This window comes from Pristis pectinata, chromosome 16, assembly GCF_009764475.1.
Source record: "Pristis pectinata isolate sPriPec2 chromosome 16, sPriPec2.1.pri, whole genome shotgun sequence".
NCBI classification, from domain to species: Eukaryota; Metazoa; Chordata; class Chondrichthyes; order Rhinopristiformes; family Pristidae; genus Pristis; species Pristis pectinata.
This window is the reverse complement of record NC_067420.1, coordinates 23,894,471-23,912,727: the sequence shown is the minus strand read 5'-3', so window position 1 is coordinate 23,912,727 and position 18,257 is coordinate 23,894,471. Positions and strand designations below refer to the sequence as shown.

Here is an 18,257-nt window from a genome sequence, read left to right as displayed (position 1 = left end):
TCTAGCTAGTTCACATGCAAGGCAACTAAGCAAAACAGAGACCTGAACAGCCAATGGCACTGACACAGACCCTGCCCAACTCAAAAGCAAAATAAGATTTTCTCTTCAGGTCTGTTGGTTTTGCAGCTTCAGCTGCCTGAGGAGCACTTATTGATGAATATTCCTACTTTCATGATTTGCAAAACAGTTCAGAAACTGTAGCATACGTTCTTATAGTGATAGTTGGTGCAGAATTTTTAAACCAAGTCTCTGACCTCTAGCTGTGCCTGGGGTGCATTTAAAATTCACTGTTCTCTTTGTAACTTCACTGGTGTTTATATTGCATTATTTTTGCAAATAAAGATTTTTCTAAAAGGAACTTCCAAGTAAAGAAAATTCTCACTCTAATACTTACACTGAAGATATCTTTTGAAAGGAACTAGCACAGAATACCCTGTTAGAAGCTGGACTACAGGAAGTTGTCTGTTCACGGCTTATTGGCCTCACTTGCTGTTGAAATGACTGGAATCGTGTTCCCGCTGTTAGTGACAGAAAGAACAAACTGCATAAAACTTCACAAAAGCATTAACATTAATTTGAGAGCACATTCTAGTATTGTATATGAAAATTCTGATGTAATCCATGTACATCTGACACTGTGAATAAATCCAAACAGATCAACTGAACAGGGTCACTGCCAGACCAAGGAATTACCAAAAAACAATAGCACCACAAGGAAGCAGGGATTAAAATATCTGGGGAGTTCTCATGGAATGTCACTGGAAAAAGATTGTTTAACAATAATTTATGTGGTTTATAATCATTTGTATTTCCTTTAAATATTAAATGTTACTCCAAAATATGACGGCCTCACAGTATAAAATTCATGGACTATCCTGATCCAAAAGAGTTACAGAGATGATAGTCTGGGACAACAAAGGCAAAGGAAAACCCGGTGCTAATAAAAGGAACATAATGGGTTAGTCCATGAAAGACGAAATTAGGAAGTTGACTGGAAGGCCAGGAATGGGTTGGGTGGTGAGGAAAAGTCTTATAGTGGCAAGACTTGGTTAAGAGAAGAAGAAAGCTTCAAGATGCAGTGTACCAGTTCAATTAGAGGCAATGGCGAACTCAGGTTGCTGAGCAGAAGGAAAAAACAATTTGGAAGCAGGATATTGTGCCCAAAGGAAAGCACTCAGGATTGGCCAGGAAGCTCCAAGGGAAAGAAACACTTAGGATGGGCCAACAAGAACTGAGGGGAACAAGGAATACTTAGGCCAGGAAGCACTTGGAGCAGGAAGCACTCAGGAAAAGTTGACAGACAGCAAAACACTTGGGGAGTTCTTCCGGAAAGTTTAGCAATAAAACAGGAGCTGGGTTAGTTTACAGGTAAATTTGTTATGTTGTAAGTTGTTTTTTTATCCCTTCTGAAAAACATATAGTTGAAAAACAATGCCTTTTTTCAGAAGTATTTGAATGATTTAATTGCTCATCTTGGGTTTGTGGTGACTTTTTCTGACTGTTCAATCTTGATTAGTTGATTAACTTTACTACCCCTAGGTTGGTATTTGTTGTGCCATCTGTTGTTCTTAACTGGTATGTTACCTAACAGTTCAGTTGTGATTTACTGAAGATTAATAAAAATAAAGACTATATTTGAGCTATATTTCCTACCTGCCCAGTTATAATTTGATAGAATTAATTGAAATGGATGTTTGAATCAGTCAGGCTCAAATCTGACATTCTGAAATGTGACAGATGTGCACCAGATGCCTGCATTACAGAGACATATTTAGAACAAAATAGGTTTCTTGTGGCTTTAATTGAAGGAAGATGAGGATTGATATGTTGCTTTTTAATACAAGTGTTATAAAAACAGTAAATGCTGGAAATATTCAGTAGGCAGCATCTGTAGAAAGAGAAACAGACAATGTTTCATATCAAAGACACTTAACTGGAACTTTTTATATGCTGTAACTTGCTGGAAGTTTAAGCTGAGGGAAGAGATGGAAAAAACATTATATTTCTTGAGACAGACAGAAAAGAAATTGAAAGCATTCAAAGCATTTTTGAAACTGCAAACAACTCATTATTATTAATTATTCTTTTTCTGAGCTAGAGAGATTGATTAACATTGCACCAAACAACATTGAAAGAAGAACATCTAGCAGCTGTATAATACCTTTTGGAGCTTTGGGATATCCCATGTTATTCTGCAATTAATAAAGTACATTTGCCAGTGTGGACACTTTTGTGATTTATGCACAGAAAGGTCTCGTAACCACAATGTAATAATGATCAGCAAATTAGTTTTATTGATGATAATGTGGGAAAATCAAATGACACTGTTACAGAATAAATTACCTATACTTGGTATTGTGGTTTGCAAAATATTTTTGTAGCCAAATCAATAAATGACAACTAGTAAACAATTTTCATTTACAAACCACAATTTCTAGATGAAATGGAGAAAATAAGTTCACTGATATATGTCTAGCAACTGCTTCGTTTTGTCTGTTATATCTTGCACTAATAAAAAATTCAGAAGTATAAAATCCTCTTCAACTATTCTGTGTTCTGTACCTACAGAATAATGCAGGTACTTAAAAATTTCAATCGAACACAAACTCATCCATACAAAATAATTGCAGAGGAGATTTGAATTTTTTTTTATTTACAGTGTTTGGGTGCTTTGGAGGTTAATTTTAATATCAGCAGCAACTATCTTGAAAAAATACTACAATTCCTGGCATTCTTTGTTTCTGTTCTACATTTGTTGTGCTCCTTAGTTTTTGGTGTGCAGCTATAACAATATCTTTAAAGGGTCAGGATGAGCATGTGAATCGCCAGGGCTACGGACCAAGTACTGATTGGTAGAATTAGTATACATGGGTACTTGATAGTTGACATGGACATAACGGGTCAAAGGGCCTGTTTCTGTGCTGTATGACTCTATAATAATAAATAGTAATTTGTGACTTAAGAACCCCTGGAGCTTATAACTTTTACACTTGCTTCTTTCTGCAGCACCTTTTCACAGTCACCTACTCTACTCATTGGTACAATCATAATAGAGCAAAACTCAATCATTGATTGCCAACAGAAAAAATACTGCAGAAGACAGAAGTATGAAATAAAGCAGAAAATGATGGGAATACACAGGTTGGGGAGTATCTGTTGACTTAATAATGAATTCAACAATTTCAGATTTTCCTCACATTTGTGAGCTACAGTAACTGGTAAATGTTGTTGCTTTTAAACTGATCCTGTTTCCCTGTTCTGTACTTTTTAACCGGTACATATCTAACATTTCTAGTTCTAAGAAAGATGAAAATATAATTCTTTAACTCTCCACTCATACAGCCTGACCTTTCAGGTATTTCCAATATTTTCTGGATTTTATATTTCAACGGGCCAGTTCTCACTGAGATTGGTGGAGGTTCCAGTCAGATACTCAGGAGTTCAGTCATTTTAACAACTGCTTGTCAATGCATGTTTATAAGTCTGGGGCTTACTGAATGACAGATGGCACTGCAACAGTTGCTATGCTCTGATGCTGAACTCTACATGGGGTACATGACAGGGCACAGTCTTAGTAGGATCTTCTTGCATCCTGCCTTCAATCAGACTCCACTGATTTCAAAAGGGATTCCAGATCTGTGGAGGGGTAAAGTGGAAGATTAAGTTACCTTTAGAAATAATTTTGTTTTAGTTTGATATGTTTATTTATATGTAAGTGTGTTATATGTTTCAACTAGTTTTTTTATGTGTAATGGATTTATATTTTTTGATTACATACTTCAATTTTAATATGTTTTAAATATCTCAGAGATATTTGCAAACTATTGACAGAACTCACAACTTTTTCAGCTGGCAAAGCTCCACCACCACCCCCACTGCCCCAAATTTGCTGACCACCTTTTTGATCATTGTGTTGGCGAGGCCTCTGCACAATGTCATCCCTGGCCTAGTTGCCATTCAGACCTCTCTGCTGGATTCCAGGAGGGTCCGTGAGATAGCCCCTCTGCATCTAGCTCAAGCAAGTGCAGGAATATAGGTTACAATTCCAGTATAACCTAACCTATTACTTTTTAATAAGATTGCAAAAATTCTTAGGTTCAGTCACAGTAACAAAATTCTATCACTATTGGAATGTGCATCGCATATATAACAGGGGGAGGTGAGGGTTAGCAAGGAAACAGATTGTATTACTTAATCTAGATTATGGAGTGAAAAGTGGAATAAAGCTAAAGATTTCTATCTGTATTCTTTATTTTAGGAAATGCCTAATTTAATAACTTGATTGTTACTGTATAGGTATTATTTCATAGAATAACAGCATGCTTCAATTTAAAACCTTGTCATTTGAATATAAGGATATTGGCAGCAGATATGATAGTGGTGTTTAAGAGGCTGTTAGATAAACACATGAAGATGCAGAGAATGGAGGGATATGGATCATGTATAGGCTGAAGAGACTTAGTTTAATTCAGCATTGTGTTTGGTGCAGACATTGTGGGCTGAAGGGCCTGTTTTATGCTGTACTGTTCTATGCTCTATGTTCTAGTGCATTTTCTGACTGGTAACTAGCTATAATTGATGCATCACCTTGTATAATATGTTATGTATGCTAATGAGATTCACACACAAATTTGCACAAAGGAACAGTAGATGAATTTGTGTTTATGTATTACATTTTGACATCAGAACTCCTAAAAGTACTTCATAGCTATTGAAACGTAGTCTCTGTTATAATGTAGGGGAAATGTACCAGCTGGACCCCACAGACTTTAATTGATATTAATAACAGGATAAATATCAGCAAAAACACTGAAAAAAGAACACTGCTCTTCTTTAGATTGTGTCATGGGACCTTTCACATCCAACTGAGAGAACATTTGGGATATTGCATTAATGCCACTCCAGAAAGACAGCAACTCTGGTATTCAACCTTCCCTCAATATACAATTACAAGGTAAAGCTGGATAGCTAAATTTTTCAGGGACTGCACTCTCCTTAATAAAAGAAAATAAGACAAAATAATTATAGTTTAATGGATAAAATATGATTAACATGAGGTCCATATGTGTTCAGCAATAAGGAATTAAGTTCAAATTCACATAACTCAGACATAGCTGAAGGCGTTTACCCACACAATGGCACAGAAGCTGAACGAAATTACAATGTAGACACAGGACATCGTAATAGACGCAGACTTCAGTAAAAGGCACGAGCCATAATTATAGGCATACACACAAGGATCCAAACAAAAATCCTCGATGTGGGCATAGTCGACAATGTGGACATAAACCATACTTACTAGAACTAACAAAAATAACACGCAGAAATCACAACACCACAGCAACTATAAGTACGAAACATGTCAAACATGCCATTCCCATTCTGTACTTGGTGATGGAGTTCACTGCATTGTCCAAATATATATCGATGCTATTCTCTAAGCACTGTCAGAGGCAGATCGAATGCATTAAATCACAAGGCAGGAAATACAATTGGATGGCTCTGAGATATGACGTTTCATTACCGTTGGAACAGCCTGCACTTTCATTGACAGTGCACTTTTTTAAAACTATGTTCACTGATAGCTTTTATTGCAGTTATCCAAAGGGTAAGCACTGTGCCTCTGTAAAGTAGTGCACTGGAATTCTGCATGGACAGTTGAGGAAGTGTTACACTAAGTGAGTAGGAATATCTTTCCGTTTTGGTAAAGTGTGTATATCTCATCCTACACCTTTGGTCCTGTTCTATTCCTTTGAACTTGTATTTTGTTCTTTGGCTTGCTCTAATATTTTAAAGATCCTAGCTCTTTAAAATATTGTGGGCTGGAATGTCGTAAACATTTGTACTTAAAGAGCCACCTAAATACGATATAATACTGATTATGCTAGGCAAAGGATCAAGGAAATTCAAGAGTGGGAAACTTTTACTGATTCTTACACTGCACCCAAATTTCCTCAAATTTTTGCACCTATTCAATTAAACCTGCCAAAGTTCTCCATTGCTCAGCAGCCTAGCTCCAACCCATGCAAAGGACATAAGAATGTAAGGTTGTTACACTCACAACTGAATTTTAGGTGCAGGTGGATCCAAAGCAATACTTCTTTTGTTTTATTCTGAATTTTTAAGGCAACTTATTAGTATTTTTTTCCTTGCTGAGACTAACATTGTATTTTGGGGATCTTTAAAGGCATTTTTCACAGCATTAGAATGAATTAGTTAGTAAAAAAATCATTCAGAATTGCATACTTTCTTGACATACATGGCTAATTATCATGAAGGGTGGTTGAATAGTAGCAACACTTAATTTCATACAAAAGAGAAAAATTCTGGAGGACATACTGCACCTACCTCTGCTTCAGATTATGCAGATTTCTGCTGATCTTACATTGTTTTTTTATGTCTCATCCTAAGCTCCTAAGGTTCAAGGGAAACTGCTATAAATTACCAATGGCTGATTGTTTAAGTTTTGCTGAAACTTGCTGATTATACTCTTTGGGAAACACTGGGGCCACGACCAGGTGAAATCTGTGAGGGACTGAATTGCTTTGTCCATTAAAACAAGTTTAGCATTTCGCATTTCATCATAGTTTCCTCCTTCATATGACATTGCAAGAAATAGATTGTCTTTTCAATCTTAAAAATTAATGACTTCATTCAATGTATTAATACATTTTTTCTAACAGAACATACTTATTATATCAAGCTAACCAAGATGATTATCTGCGACTCATCAAGATTTTTGAAAATAACTGCTCCCACCCCACCCCTACTCATACAAAAGACTTCATAACGTTTTGGTTTTTACCAAGATTTATTTTAGAACCGAACACTTTTGTCAGAGTATCAAAGCAATATGGTTAAAATATCTCTTATATTATTAATTAACATGATTAAATATTTTGTTTGTCATTATTAAAAGTTTTACAAAGATTAGACAAAGATAAAAGTCTACTCTGATGTATTCTTATAAATATGTTTCTAAGTGACATCAATGCATAACAGAAAATTAAGTAAGCGGTATATATTTTGGGGTTATTGGCATTTTCTTGCTCCATCACTCCCTGACAAACTCAATCTAAACTAAGCTGGGGAAATAAAGCTGTAACAAGAAAGGAATGACCACAGTAAACACCAGTATCTTGTCTATAAGACAGAATCAAGTAAAAAAAGTCTTTGGATGATGATTCACCTCAATAAGAAAACTGTTTGACTCTTTATGCAAAATTGTCAATTTGTTGCTTCCTCTTACTCCAACCGCCACCTCCCACCCCACCCCCACCCCCCCCCCCCCCCCACTCCCTGCAGCCCCTGCTCCCCCAAGGTTGCATCAGTCTCCATTGTGGAGAACAAACTGGATGGCTTCCTTTACTTACTGCAGCGATCCAGTGACCTGTGGACTTTTCAGCTATATCTCATTAGCAAGTAACTGATAAGGTTTCTCCATTGAACTGTTTTGGGTGTAGATTTTCAAATATTTGCAAATATATACTCAAAACTTACACAGAGTTATGCTATGTTACTCTGACCAGTCAAACTCTTCCAGAAAGTAATACTTCACCTTAGAACTCTGTAACTTCATGGTATTTTTACTTTAATGCAAAAGCAAAATACTGCTGCTGCTGGAAATACGGAATTAAAACAGATGATCCTGGGAAAATTTAGCAGGTCAGGTAGGCTATGAAACAGAGTTAATGCTTCAGGTCAAAGAAACAGGTTTTGATGAAAAGTCATCCATATGACTCTGTTTTCCTATCTGTGGATCCTGTCTGAATTACATAAGAACATAAGAAAATAAGAAATAGACACAGGAGTAGCCCATCTGGCCCCTTTTTGCCTGCTCTGCCATTCACTAAAATCAAGGCTGATCTCTCACCTCAGTGCCACTTTCCTGCACTAACCCTATATACCCTTAATATCTAAAAATCTATTGATCTCTGCTTGAAGTATATTGAGCAAGAGATTTAGCAGCCCTCTTGGGTAGACAATTCTAAAGATGCACTCCCCTGAGGTAAAAAGGCTCTGGTATGATTTTTCTCATTTGTGTTTTGGATGGCCAACCCCTTATTAAGAACTTTGACCCTAATTTTAGACAGCCCACCGAGGGGAAATATCAAACCTGCATCTACCCTGTCAAGCCCTAAAGATATTTTGTATGGTTCAAGGAGGTTGCCTCACTTTCTTCTGATGGAAAGAGAGGAAGGTCCAATCTGCTTCATCTCTCCTTGAACCATTAGCTCACTATCCCAGTAATCAATCTGGTAAACCTTCAGCACATTCCTTCTATGCAAGTATGTCCATCCTTACATAGGCTAGCCAGATCTGTACATAATGTTCCAGATCTTCCACAATATTCCAGAAATGGATTCACCAGAGCTCTATGTAATTGGAGCAAGATCTTCTAATATGGTTTATCTTCATAATTGCTTGTTTATTTGGATGTTAACTTACAGGAATTCATATGCAAGGACACTCAGGTTCCCCTGAACACCAACATCCTTCCACCTTCTACCATTTAAAAAATATTCTGTATTTCTATTCTTTCCTACCAATGTGCATGACCTCACATTTTTTCACATTATACTCCATCTGTCATGCTTTTTTATTCACTTGCCCTGCCTATATCCCCTTGGAGCCTCTCTGAAAGCTCCTCATAGCCCATACTGCCATTCAGTTTTGTATTGTTAGCAAACTTTGTCACCTCATACAACTCATAGATAAAGATTAAAAGAACAGCTGAATCAGTCCAGCACTGATCCATTCAATATACCACGTCACAGCCTCCCAACTCGAAAATGACCGATTTATTTTTACTTTCTTTCTTCTGTCCATTAACGGCCATCATTGAGGGCCTGTGTATTGCTTGCATTACAGTGTGCTCTAGTTTTGTTTAATAATCCCTTAGGTGACACTTTATCAAAGTCCAAATATACCACATCAACTGATCTCCCTTGCTAACCTGACAGTAACAAACTCAGAAAGCTCTGCCAGATATGTCAAATCTGATTTCATTTTCATAAATCCACGTTGACTCTGGATAAGTCTAAAATTCTGTTCAAAGTGACTAGTTATCACTTTTTAAATAATAGATTCCAGAATTTTCTCTACAACTGATGTGAGGCCATCTAGTTTATAGTTACTTTTTTATTCTCTCTTCCTTCCTTCTTAAATAATGGGGCTTTATTTGCTACCTTCCAACCTGAGGGAACCATTCTTGAATCTATCAGTGTACCCATTATCTCCATAGTCAACTCAATCAAAACCCAAGAATGCAGGTCATCTGGTTCTGGGAATTTATCAGTTTTCGGTTGTATTATGTTTCCTAATACTTATTCTTAACCAATGATAATTCCTTTGAAGCTCCTCATTCACACTAGACCTTTAGTCCTCCACCATTTCCAGGAGGTTTGCTGTGTATTCTTCCATGAAACCAGGGACAAAATATTTGTTTAACTTCTCTACCATTTCCTTATTCCCCAAAATATAAATTCTGTTGTCTTAGTCTCTGAGAGGCCAACATTAAATTTAGCTAATCTTTTCCTTTTAACAGCTTTATGGAAATTCTTACCACTTGTTTTTGTGTTTATCATTACCCTACTCCTCTATTCTACTTTCCTTTTCCATGTCAATGCCATGGTCCACCTTTGCTGAGTTCTGAAATTTTCCCAATTTCCAGCCTTACTAGGTTTATTTTTTGGCAATATTAGGCTTTTCCTTTGATCACATTGACTTCTTTTGATAGCCACAGATGGACTACTTTTCCTTTGGATAACTTTTTGGCCTAAAAAGATATGGAACACTTGTAAACTTTTAATTAATTCTTCAAAAATTAATCATTGTTTGTTTAACATCAAATCCTTTGATATACTATCGATCTACCATAGCCATATCATACCACATGCCTTTATGGTTTGCTTTGTTTAGACTTAAGGCCCTAGTTTCAGATTCAACAAAATCACTTTCTTTTTTTATATTTAAACACAACACTAAGTCTAAAGTAGCCTGTTCCCTCAACATACTGACCTAGAAAGCCAGCTTTCATATGTTTACTTACTGAGGATTTACACCATTTTCTGCTTTGTTTTAGACTTCTATTTTGATGTAACTTTGTGGCTTCTAATGAAACAATTCTCAGGGATTTTCTATAAATGTAATCAATAAAACACCAATTCTTGTGTATAGTCAGTTACACAGAGCAAAGTGGCAGATAAGTGGGCTTACTCAGCTCTAGCTTCATATCTAATGAGAACAGATCTTTTCCATATTTTCTTATGACATTAAACGAGACCATTCAGCCCATTGAGTCTAGGCTAGCTCACAGTGCAATCCCATCCCCCTGATAATTTTCCATATAACCTATTCTCCCCACATTCCCATCAATTCTGCCACCAACCTACACTAGGGACAATTTTTACAGTGACCAGTTACCCTACCAACCCACACATCTTTTGCATGTGGGAGGAAACTGGAACACACAATGGAAATGCACATGGTCATAGGAAAAGCACGTAAACTTCACACTAACAACACTGGAGGTCAGGATTAAACCTGGGTCATTGGAGTTGTGAGGCAACAGCAGGGGCAAAAGTCCCATTGGAATCAATGTAAGGCACCTTGACTCATTTATAATTATATTGCGCTTGGATATTGTGGACTATCTTATTCATGCATGTTCACACGTTTATTTCTGCACTGTAGATTCTTAAATATTTGAAGGTGCATATAGAGTAGTTTATGTAAAGGACAATGGGTACTGATTATGGAAATAATAAATTATTAAAGGTCAAGTACCTTGAACTTTGGAGTACACCTTGCATTCCAGTTAAGCAATTAGTAATTAGTCCTCTCGTGATAGATATTAGTAGTTTTTTCTGGGACTTGGCCCATTTACAGATGTTGCAATCAACTTACCAAACCAAACGGCAACACTGTAGGATTTTTTAGCATGCCATCTGATTAACAGCATTCCATTGTGTCAAAGTTTGGATTCTGAGAACTCCCTAACCCTAGGCAACTGAGTTCATACTTGTTTCATTTAAAGCTCTTTATTAACACTTTCTATAAAGACCACAGATCTTGTTTACTGTAAGGAGATATTATCTGAACTACAAAATAAGAATATTTCAACTGACCTGTCTATGAGCAACTAAGATTTATTTGTAAACACTAGTATTCAGAATGGGGAACAAATGTGGTTTCTTGGAATAATTTTATCTGGATTTCTTTTGGGTAATGCTCATATTATCAAGCAATCACAACATGATGTATTATATATGCTTGTTTAAAACTTCCCTTTTCAGCTACTTATAGGAAATCAGTGAAAATGAATATTGATAGGCTGGGAAAATTGGGCTCCCATCTCAACAGATCAATATCGGCAAACAAACGATTTAACGATGATCAATGTTACAATCCAAAATGAAAATAAAAAGGAAAAGATATTTCCCCATTGTAGGATTATTTTTGTTCATGGATATGCTGATCTCAAAGCACACCAAAGATGCCTTGTGATATGACACGGAGAGGAAGTATCTGAGAGAGGAATAGGAAATTACATACTCTATGGGTAGAGTAGTTATGCAGATGAAAAGCTTTTTTTAAAATCATATTTAGCTCACACCAATGAGGTTTCCCAAGTGGATTGCAGTATTGGAGGACTGTGGGAAAAAACGTGATTTGGTAAACATCTTTCTATGTCTTCTGGCCATGTTTAATAAGGTAGGCTGTTAATGAGAATGGAGTTGGAATTGAATATATGTATCAGGAATAGAACTTTGTTTGATTCCTAGCCATTGCCCATTCAAATTCTTAAGTTATCACATAACTAACTTATAACTAGGCTGGTGGAGCTTCTTTAGTTATGGTTCAATTATATTCCATTATTATATGATTAACCAGCATTATTTGCTATTACAATTTGAATCCACCTACCATGGTGGATGTACCATCAGAGAGGATAACTGTAATATATTTACTTCTAACATGTACATAAATAAAACATAATTGTTTTTACTGAAAAAACTATGTCAATAACTTATCTTTGCTTATAAAATTGTAAAATAGAGCATGGTATATCCAAAATAATTTTAAAATCCAATATTACATATTAGATCTATTCAGACACAAATAAGTGGGGGAGCAATGGACCCTGAAGAACATACAGCCAAGTGATTCAAGGGCAAGCAATAGGTAGAGAACATTAAAGATAGCCACAAAAGGTGACAATATAAAAACTTAAAATGGATGGGGTATAGAGATAGAAAAGAAAATGAAAGTTTAGCAAAAAAAAGTCAAAACAGAAATACAATAACAGCAACAGAGAAATCATATCTCCAATATTTCTTGGCTTGAGAAAGAAGTAAACAGGAACTTGGAAGAATAAGACAAAAGAAGTAGTCGGCTTAAAATTGAAGTCACAAAAGCAAATATTCTTAACAGAAAATAGTAAGGTTCCGTTGCTCAGAAAAATACTGAAACTGAGGAATACCTGAAGCTGTGAGAAGGACACTTCATAGATTCATGAGGATGAAAAGATACAGTTAAAAGGGAAACTAGAAAATCTAGTACTGGGTTCACTGAAACATTGAAGGTTAAGGGTGCAGTTCTGAAAGTGAGAGGGAAAATGATAATTATTTCTGAGTCAATAGTACATGTTATGGGTTAGAAAAATAGAGTAGAAGAATAGATTTTTTATTCAACATACAATATGGGTGCTGGTCAAATGAATAATGAAGGTAAATCAGTCATGATATTTAAAAGAGAATTGAATAAACACACGAAGAAGAGAAAAATTGAAGGAAACAGAAAAAGAAATCAGGATAAAAATTTGGAGCTAACACTGCCTTAAATATAGGCATAGGTACATGGGTAGAGTAGCTTTGTGCAATGCTGTAATATTTAGGTCTCCAGAGTAATGTGTACACAAGATGTTGACCATATAGTTTCTTGCTTCATTCACTTAGATTATGTGGGAGAAATACAATTAATTCCTAAGAATGCTAAGAGTGCAAAAAAGGAGGTAACAATGCAAAAAATTAGCCAAACTTCCTGTTCCATCTTGAAAAATTATTTTACCAAATCAACACTAACTCTGTAAAGTTCTAATCATAACCATCTCCAAGATACATATGAAGAGTTGTAATTGGACAAGGAGCTGGAAATTCATTCTCTGTAGCTTAGTATGGCCAATGCCTTTAGCAGAGGAAGTAAAAGGGAGAAAAATAAATAACACTTGCTGGTGGTGGTGTAAAGAAATGAAAAAAAGTAAACTTGAACAAACAAGGTAAAAATACCCAAGCAAACCCATATCTGAAAAGGAAAAGTTAAAATGGATAGGATACAGAGATAGAAATTTTTTTTAAAAAGCTACTGAATCAAGGAGGAAAATGCTAACTGAGAATATGCTGATTTAGCATAAATATGTTTTCATATAAATTAACAGAATAACAAATCACTGAAGAGAAACATTCATTTATATAGCAACTTACATGACTTCAAGATTTCCCAAAGCACTTTAAAGCCAATGAAATGAGTGGTCAGTATTGTAATGAATTGGGTCAAATGAGAAAAGGCAGTAAATATGAGGAGTGAAAAAAGCAAAACAGCTGACTTGAATTTAAGTTCATTGTGCATATCAGAGGAGAATTTCTGCAGTGCAAAAAACTGTGTTCAATGGAGATATTAAAGAAGGAAAAGATGGAAGGTTAATCGTAACCAGTAGGGAAATGGTCTGACTTATACTTTAAATGTGTTTTGATACAATTGCTGGTAACTTTCAGAGTTATAGAAATAAGGGTCTGGAAACAGAAGCTTCAGGTCTTACAGGCAATTAGAAGACAAGGAAAAAAAGTAGTGAAGGAACGCTCCCTTGAAGATTCAGTTGGCAAATATGATGCAATTTGATGTGTAAATATCAGGACGCACCGGCTTTGATTTCAGTCTGTGGTGTGTCTACTCCTCAATGCTAATAGTTAGCTTTCTGTGACTCCTACTAAAGATGGGGTGGTGGTGAGAATGGAATGGGGAGGTGGGGGTGGCGTGATGGGTAGTGGTGGAGAGAGGCTGAGAATTGCATGGGCTGAATGGTTTTACATCAAGCTAGTGACAGGACCTGGCATGGATATAAACTTCCCTCCCATCGTGAGCTGAATAACCTGCCAACGTTCATTATCTAGGTTTGCACATTAAGAATGGTTATTTGTACAATATTCTGGAAGATTCTGCGGAACCACACCTTTTGGGCAAAGGTGCAGGGAGAACATTGTCAAAATAGATATTTTTACATATTTGGGTAAAAGAATACTGAAACATGATCAGTTACATTAAAAATCGTATGAAACATTGTACCACAGGAAATTACGGAACACTCTGAATCATTGTGTTTGAACAACTTTATTTGAATTTCTTAAAACTATTCATTACCTTATTCATTGCAAATAAAATTCTTTTAATTTTATCTTGTCTAAAAAGTCTCCATTAAAATCTTATAGTGTGAAGTTAAAGAGCAATCAGTTACTGACGTATAAAAAGGAAAAATGGAAACTCACTCTTACACAAGTACTGGCTGAATGGCTCATCTGGACAGAGTTGACCTGGCTGGTAGCACTGAGACTGACATTAATGATTAGCATGTCACTGCGTGTTAAGAGGCAGGTACCCCAGACTTGTGAATTTGTGTCTCATTCGCCGTATGTTGTAGGTGGGAAAATACAGTAATCATTTTTTAAACAAGTATGAGAAACATTTTCTGATTCACATTCCGAGTAATGTTTTAGTGTAAAGCTCAGATAAGAATGTGCAGGAGTTGTGAATGATTTTGGAGTAGTGAGCACATCCTGATTTTTCAATCACTTATAAAATAGGGCGTTCCGCGATGCCAAAACAGTAATTTTCAACTCAATTCAGGTTAAAGGCTTCTCTTTAATAAGTATATCTGGTAAAGTATTGGACAATTAGCATAAGATATGCTAACCACAGCATGTCTTTCTATTGCTGCACGTCCAGAGAACTGACGCAAGATCCGATGCTCGTGCATCCTAAGAAGTTGAAATCAAACTGGAAGTTTAAGGCGTTGATTATTGTTCGCGTTGTTTTTATTAGTAAATTCAAATTCTTCTTTCTCTTCCACTTCTGGCACTTCAAAATAAGGGTCGTCGTTGAAGCAATACTCGTCTTTCGGCTGAGCTAGGAAGGGTAATTTTAGTATGAAGCCAGTGACGGTCCCTCCCAGGACAGCGATGCCTAAACACACCCCTATAGCCGCCGCCTGATACTGTGCTTGATCCCAAGCCGTCCGCCCGCCTCCAGCCTTGAGCTGTGGGAGCACCCGGACCAGTTCGGCCAGCCTCTCGTCCCCTTCCTTGGGGACTCTTTCGGGGAAGGTGTCGTACAAGCCGTGGCCGTACCTCTCGTCGTCTGTCAATAGGATAGTGGCAATGCCGGCAATCGCCCCTATGAAGCCGGGAATGCCGTGCAAGTTATTGATGCCACACACGTCTTGGATTTTGAGTTTTTTCGCCAGGAAGGGGGACAAGTATTTAAATCCCAAGGTGCAGAGGACGGAAGCGATGCAACCCAAGGTGAACGCCCCGGCTGGAGTGACCATCATATCAGCCGCGGAGCCCACCGCCACGCCACCGGCCAGAGCAGCGTTCTGGATGTGAGCGATGTTAATTTTGCCTCGCTTGTCCAACAGGCTGGATATAGCGAAGGTGGTGAGGGTACACGAGGTGAGTCCAATGTAAGTGTGGAGCACAGCCCGATGCTGGCCGTCTCCAGTCGATGCAAAGACTGAATTAAAACTTGGCCAGAAGACCCAGAGCAACAGGGTGCCCAGCATGGCCAACTTGTCCGAGTTATAGTCTGGGCCCTCGTCCTTGTGTCCATCCTTTAACCCGGGTCTGTACAACACCGTGGTGACACTTAGACCAAAATAACAAGCAAACAAGTGGATGGTGATGGACCCCCCGACGTCCTTGATTTTTAGTAACTCTATAATAACCCACTCGGTTGCAGTGAAGATTGGGACTTCCAGAAGAGCTAGGACGAGGATCTGCACCGGGCTGGTTTTGCCGAGCACGGCTCCGAATGAGATCATGACAGTGGCACAGACGGTTTCAGCCGTCAGCAGGTTATAGACCCCGATGTGGATCTTGCCGTGGTGGAAGTGATAGAACCAGCCTTGCACCAGCAGAGCCCACTGAACGGAAAACACTGCTATCATAAAATTGAAGGCGATTCCTCCGTAACCGTACTTCTTTAGGAAGCCCATGAGGAGTCCAAAGCCCACAAAAATCATCACCTGGATGTCTTGGAAAACAGGGAAGACTGCATAGAGTTGGTTACGGCTGTGATCAGTCCCATTGCCCTGGGCAGCAGCATCAGAGTGGTCATCATAAGTCACAAACAGTGCGATCAGCACAAGTAAAATCCCTTCCAGGAATATGACTAGGAAGGGTAGCCGGCACCGTACAGCGGACATCTCCCCCCTGAGGTTGCACTGTAAAAGCTCCACGGACTGTGCAGCGGTTCAGCTGCTTTGCCGTCGGTCACTCTGCACCAGCTTGGTGTTGTCTTCCCGTCCTAGCGCTGACTGGCTGGAAAGGGCACCTGAAACTGCACTTTTATATCCCGCAAGGAGCACGTGACTTGAACTTTGATCATTCACCGCATCCGCTTATCTTTTCATTAGCTAAGAAGTATAAGTAATAAATTATTTGCTTTTCTGGTTAGGTTCCCCCCGAAATTACTTTCCGAAGAGGTATCGCGGACTGGTCAGACACCAGTCAGACCTTGTGCGATGCTTCCTAACCGGAGTTGACAAAGTACCTTTCAAAGCGGATCTCTAATTACTTCTACCCCCGTTACACACTCGAGGCAGACTGTTTCCTGTTTCCAGACCAGGCGGGTTCCCAGCAGCGGTTTGAACCGGATTGTGGAAGACCTGTGTTCATTAGTAGTCTGGAATGTTTGTGAAATTACTGCATGTTAGTTTGTGCCACCATTCTTTGTGGTTAATTTATCAACCATCGAGGTAAGTCGTAGTTCATGGTAGCAGGAGACAGCCACTATATAGACTATAGTATATAGACCATAATGTCTGCAGAGGCTGGCGCTGATATTTACCTGCAGCAGTTGAAGGATTGTCCCGGTGTGTTCACGCTAGAATTGCCTGCTCCTGAATGAGGGAGATTTGCGAAGGTGCATGCTTATAAGTCTGGCTCTGGTATTTAGTGCAGACTTTCTGCACTGCTGTGGAATGTTGGAGGGACGGCTGAAGTGTCAGTTTCTTGTATGAACAGAACCCAATGGCATCTTTTAGGGTGCTGCGCCGTTATAATCGTTTGTGGTCTGTAAAACCAGCGGCATTGGAAGGAGGGGTAAATCGGGGTGGGGCGGGTGGTTGAGAGGAAGGGTTTCTGCATGGAGAAGATGATCGGATCAAATGTCCCGATCTTCAAAGAATCACAGAGTAATAAAAAAACTTCCATTATGTCGCACCTTTCACAACTCCAGCTGTTGTGAAACAAAACTCAGTCAATAATTGGGGGAGCGTTCCTTTTTTGCAGCTCTCACCATATTGGCTCCGTGATGTACACCGCTGAGATCTGAGGATTACTGACCTTCCAGTTTTGCCCAACTTCATTCATCGTTGATCAGCTGTGAGTACAAAGTCAACTTGCTGAGTATTTTAAATAAAGAGAGCTTACTAGTAGCACTGAGCAAACACGTGCTTTCAACTTGTCTTTTTTTGATCATTGATATAAACATGAATGTCTGGCGTGTGTTCCCGCTATGGCAAGTAAATTACTCGGTTTTTAGTTCAAGGAGTTAACCTTTTCAAACTACTGTGCCAGTGGAGAGATAACCATTTTTTAAGTGCCCTAAAATTTATATTCGCTGAGATAATCATACATGCAATTAAGACCTCGAAGTACCACCCATTTTACCCTCTTTACTCTGTCCAAAGGTGTTGATTGACTCTTCACTGACAGATACTGCCAATAGTTTACACCCTTTCCCTGTGTGATGACCTTTGGTGTTCCTGATCCTTGGCCCCTTTCTCATCGAGTCCATGTTACCCAATAATCCAAGAGCAAAGGTTAAGCTTCTGTAATTATACATGTCCATCATTTTTCTAGACTTTACAATGATTTCTGTCAAAGTAGATTGCTTGACTGATGTTAAGATTTAGACAAAACAGAATTTCCTCCTAATGAAGACAAGAAATAAAAGTTTTCATCCCCAATCAAAACACTTCC

At 38.1% G+C, this 18,257-nt stretch overlaps 1 protein-coding gene across 2 annotated transcripts; it reads right to left on the bottom strand.

Annotated features, from left to right (window-relative positions):
* Positions 1 to 437: 437 nt before the first annotated feature.
* Positions 438 to 16,996, bottom strand: LOC127578911 (ammonium transporter Rh type B-like). Of its 2 annotated transcripts, XR_007957591.1 has the most exons (2): positions 14,544 to 16,996; positions 438 to 518 (listed from the first exon to the last, which is right to left on the bottom strand). XR_007957591.1 is itself a non-coding variant. In XM_052031470.1 (1 exon), the coding sequence occupies exon 1, from the start codon at positions 16,475 to 16,477 to the stop codon at positions 15,047 to 15,049; it is 1,431 nt and encodes a 476-aa protein (XP_051887430.1). In that variant the 5' UTR covers positions 16,478 to 16,996; the 3' UTR covers positions 14,370 to 15,046. The 2 variants fall into 2 exon arrangements, 1 of the variants encoding a protein (XP_051887430.1); XM_052031470.1 differs by lacking the exon at positions 438 to 518 and having other exon boundaries at positions 14,370 to 16,996.
* Between the last annotated feature and the right edge of the window lie 1,261 nt (positions 16,997 to 18,257).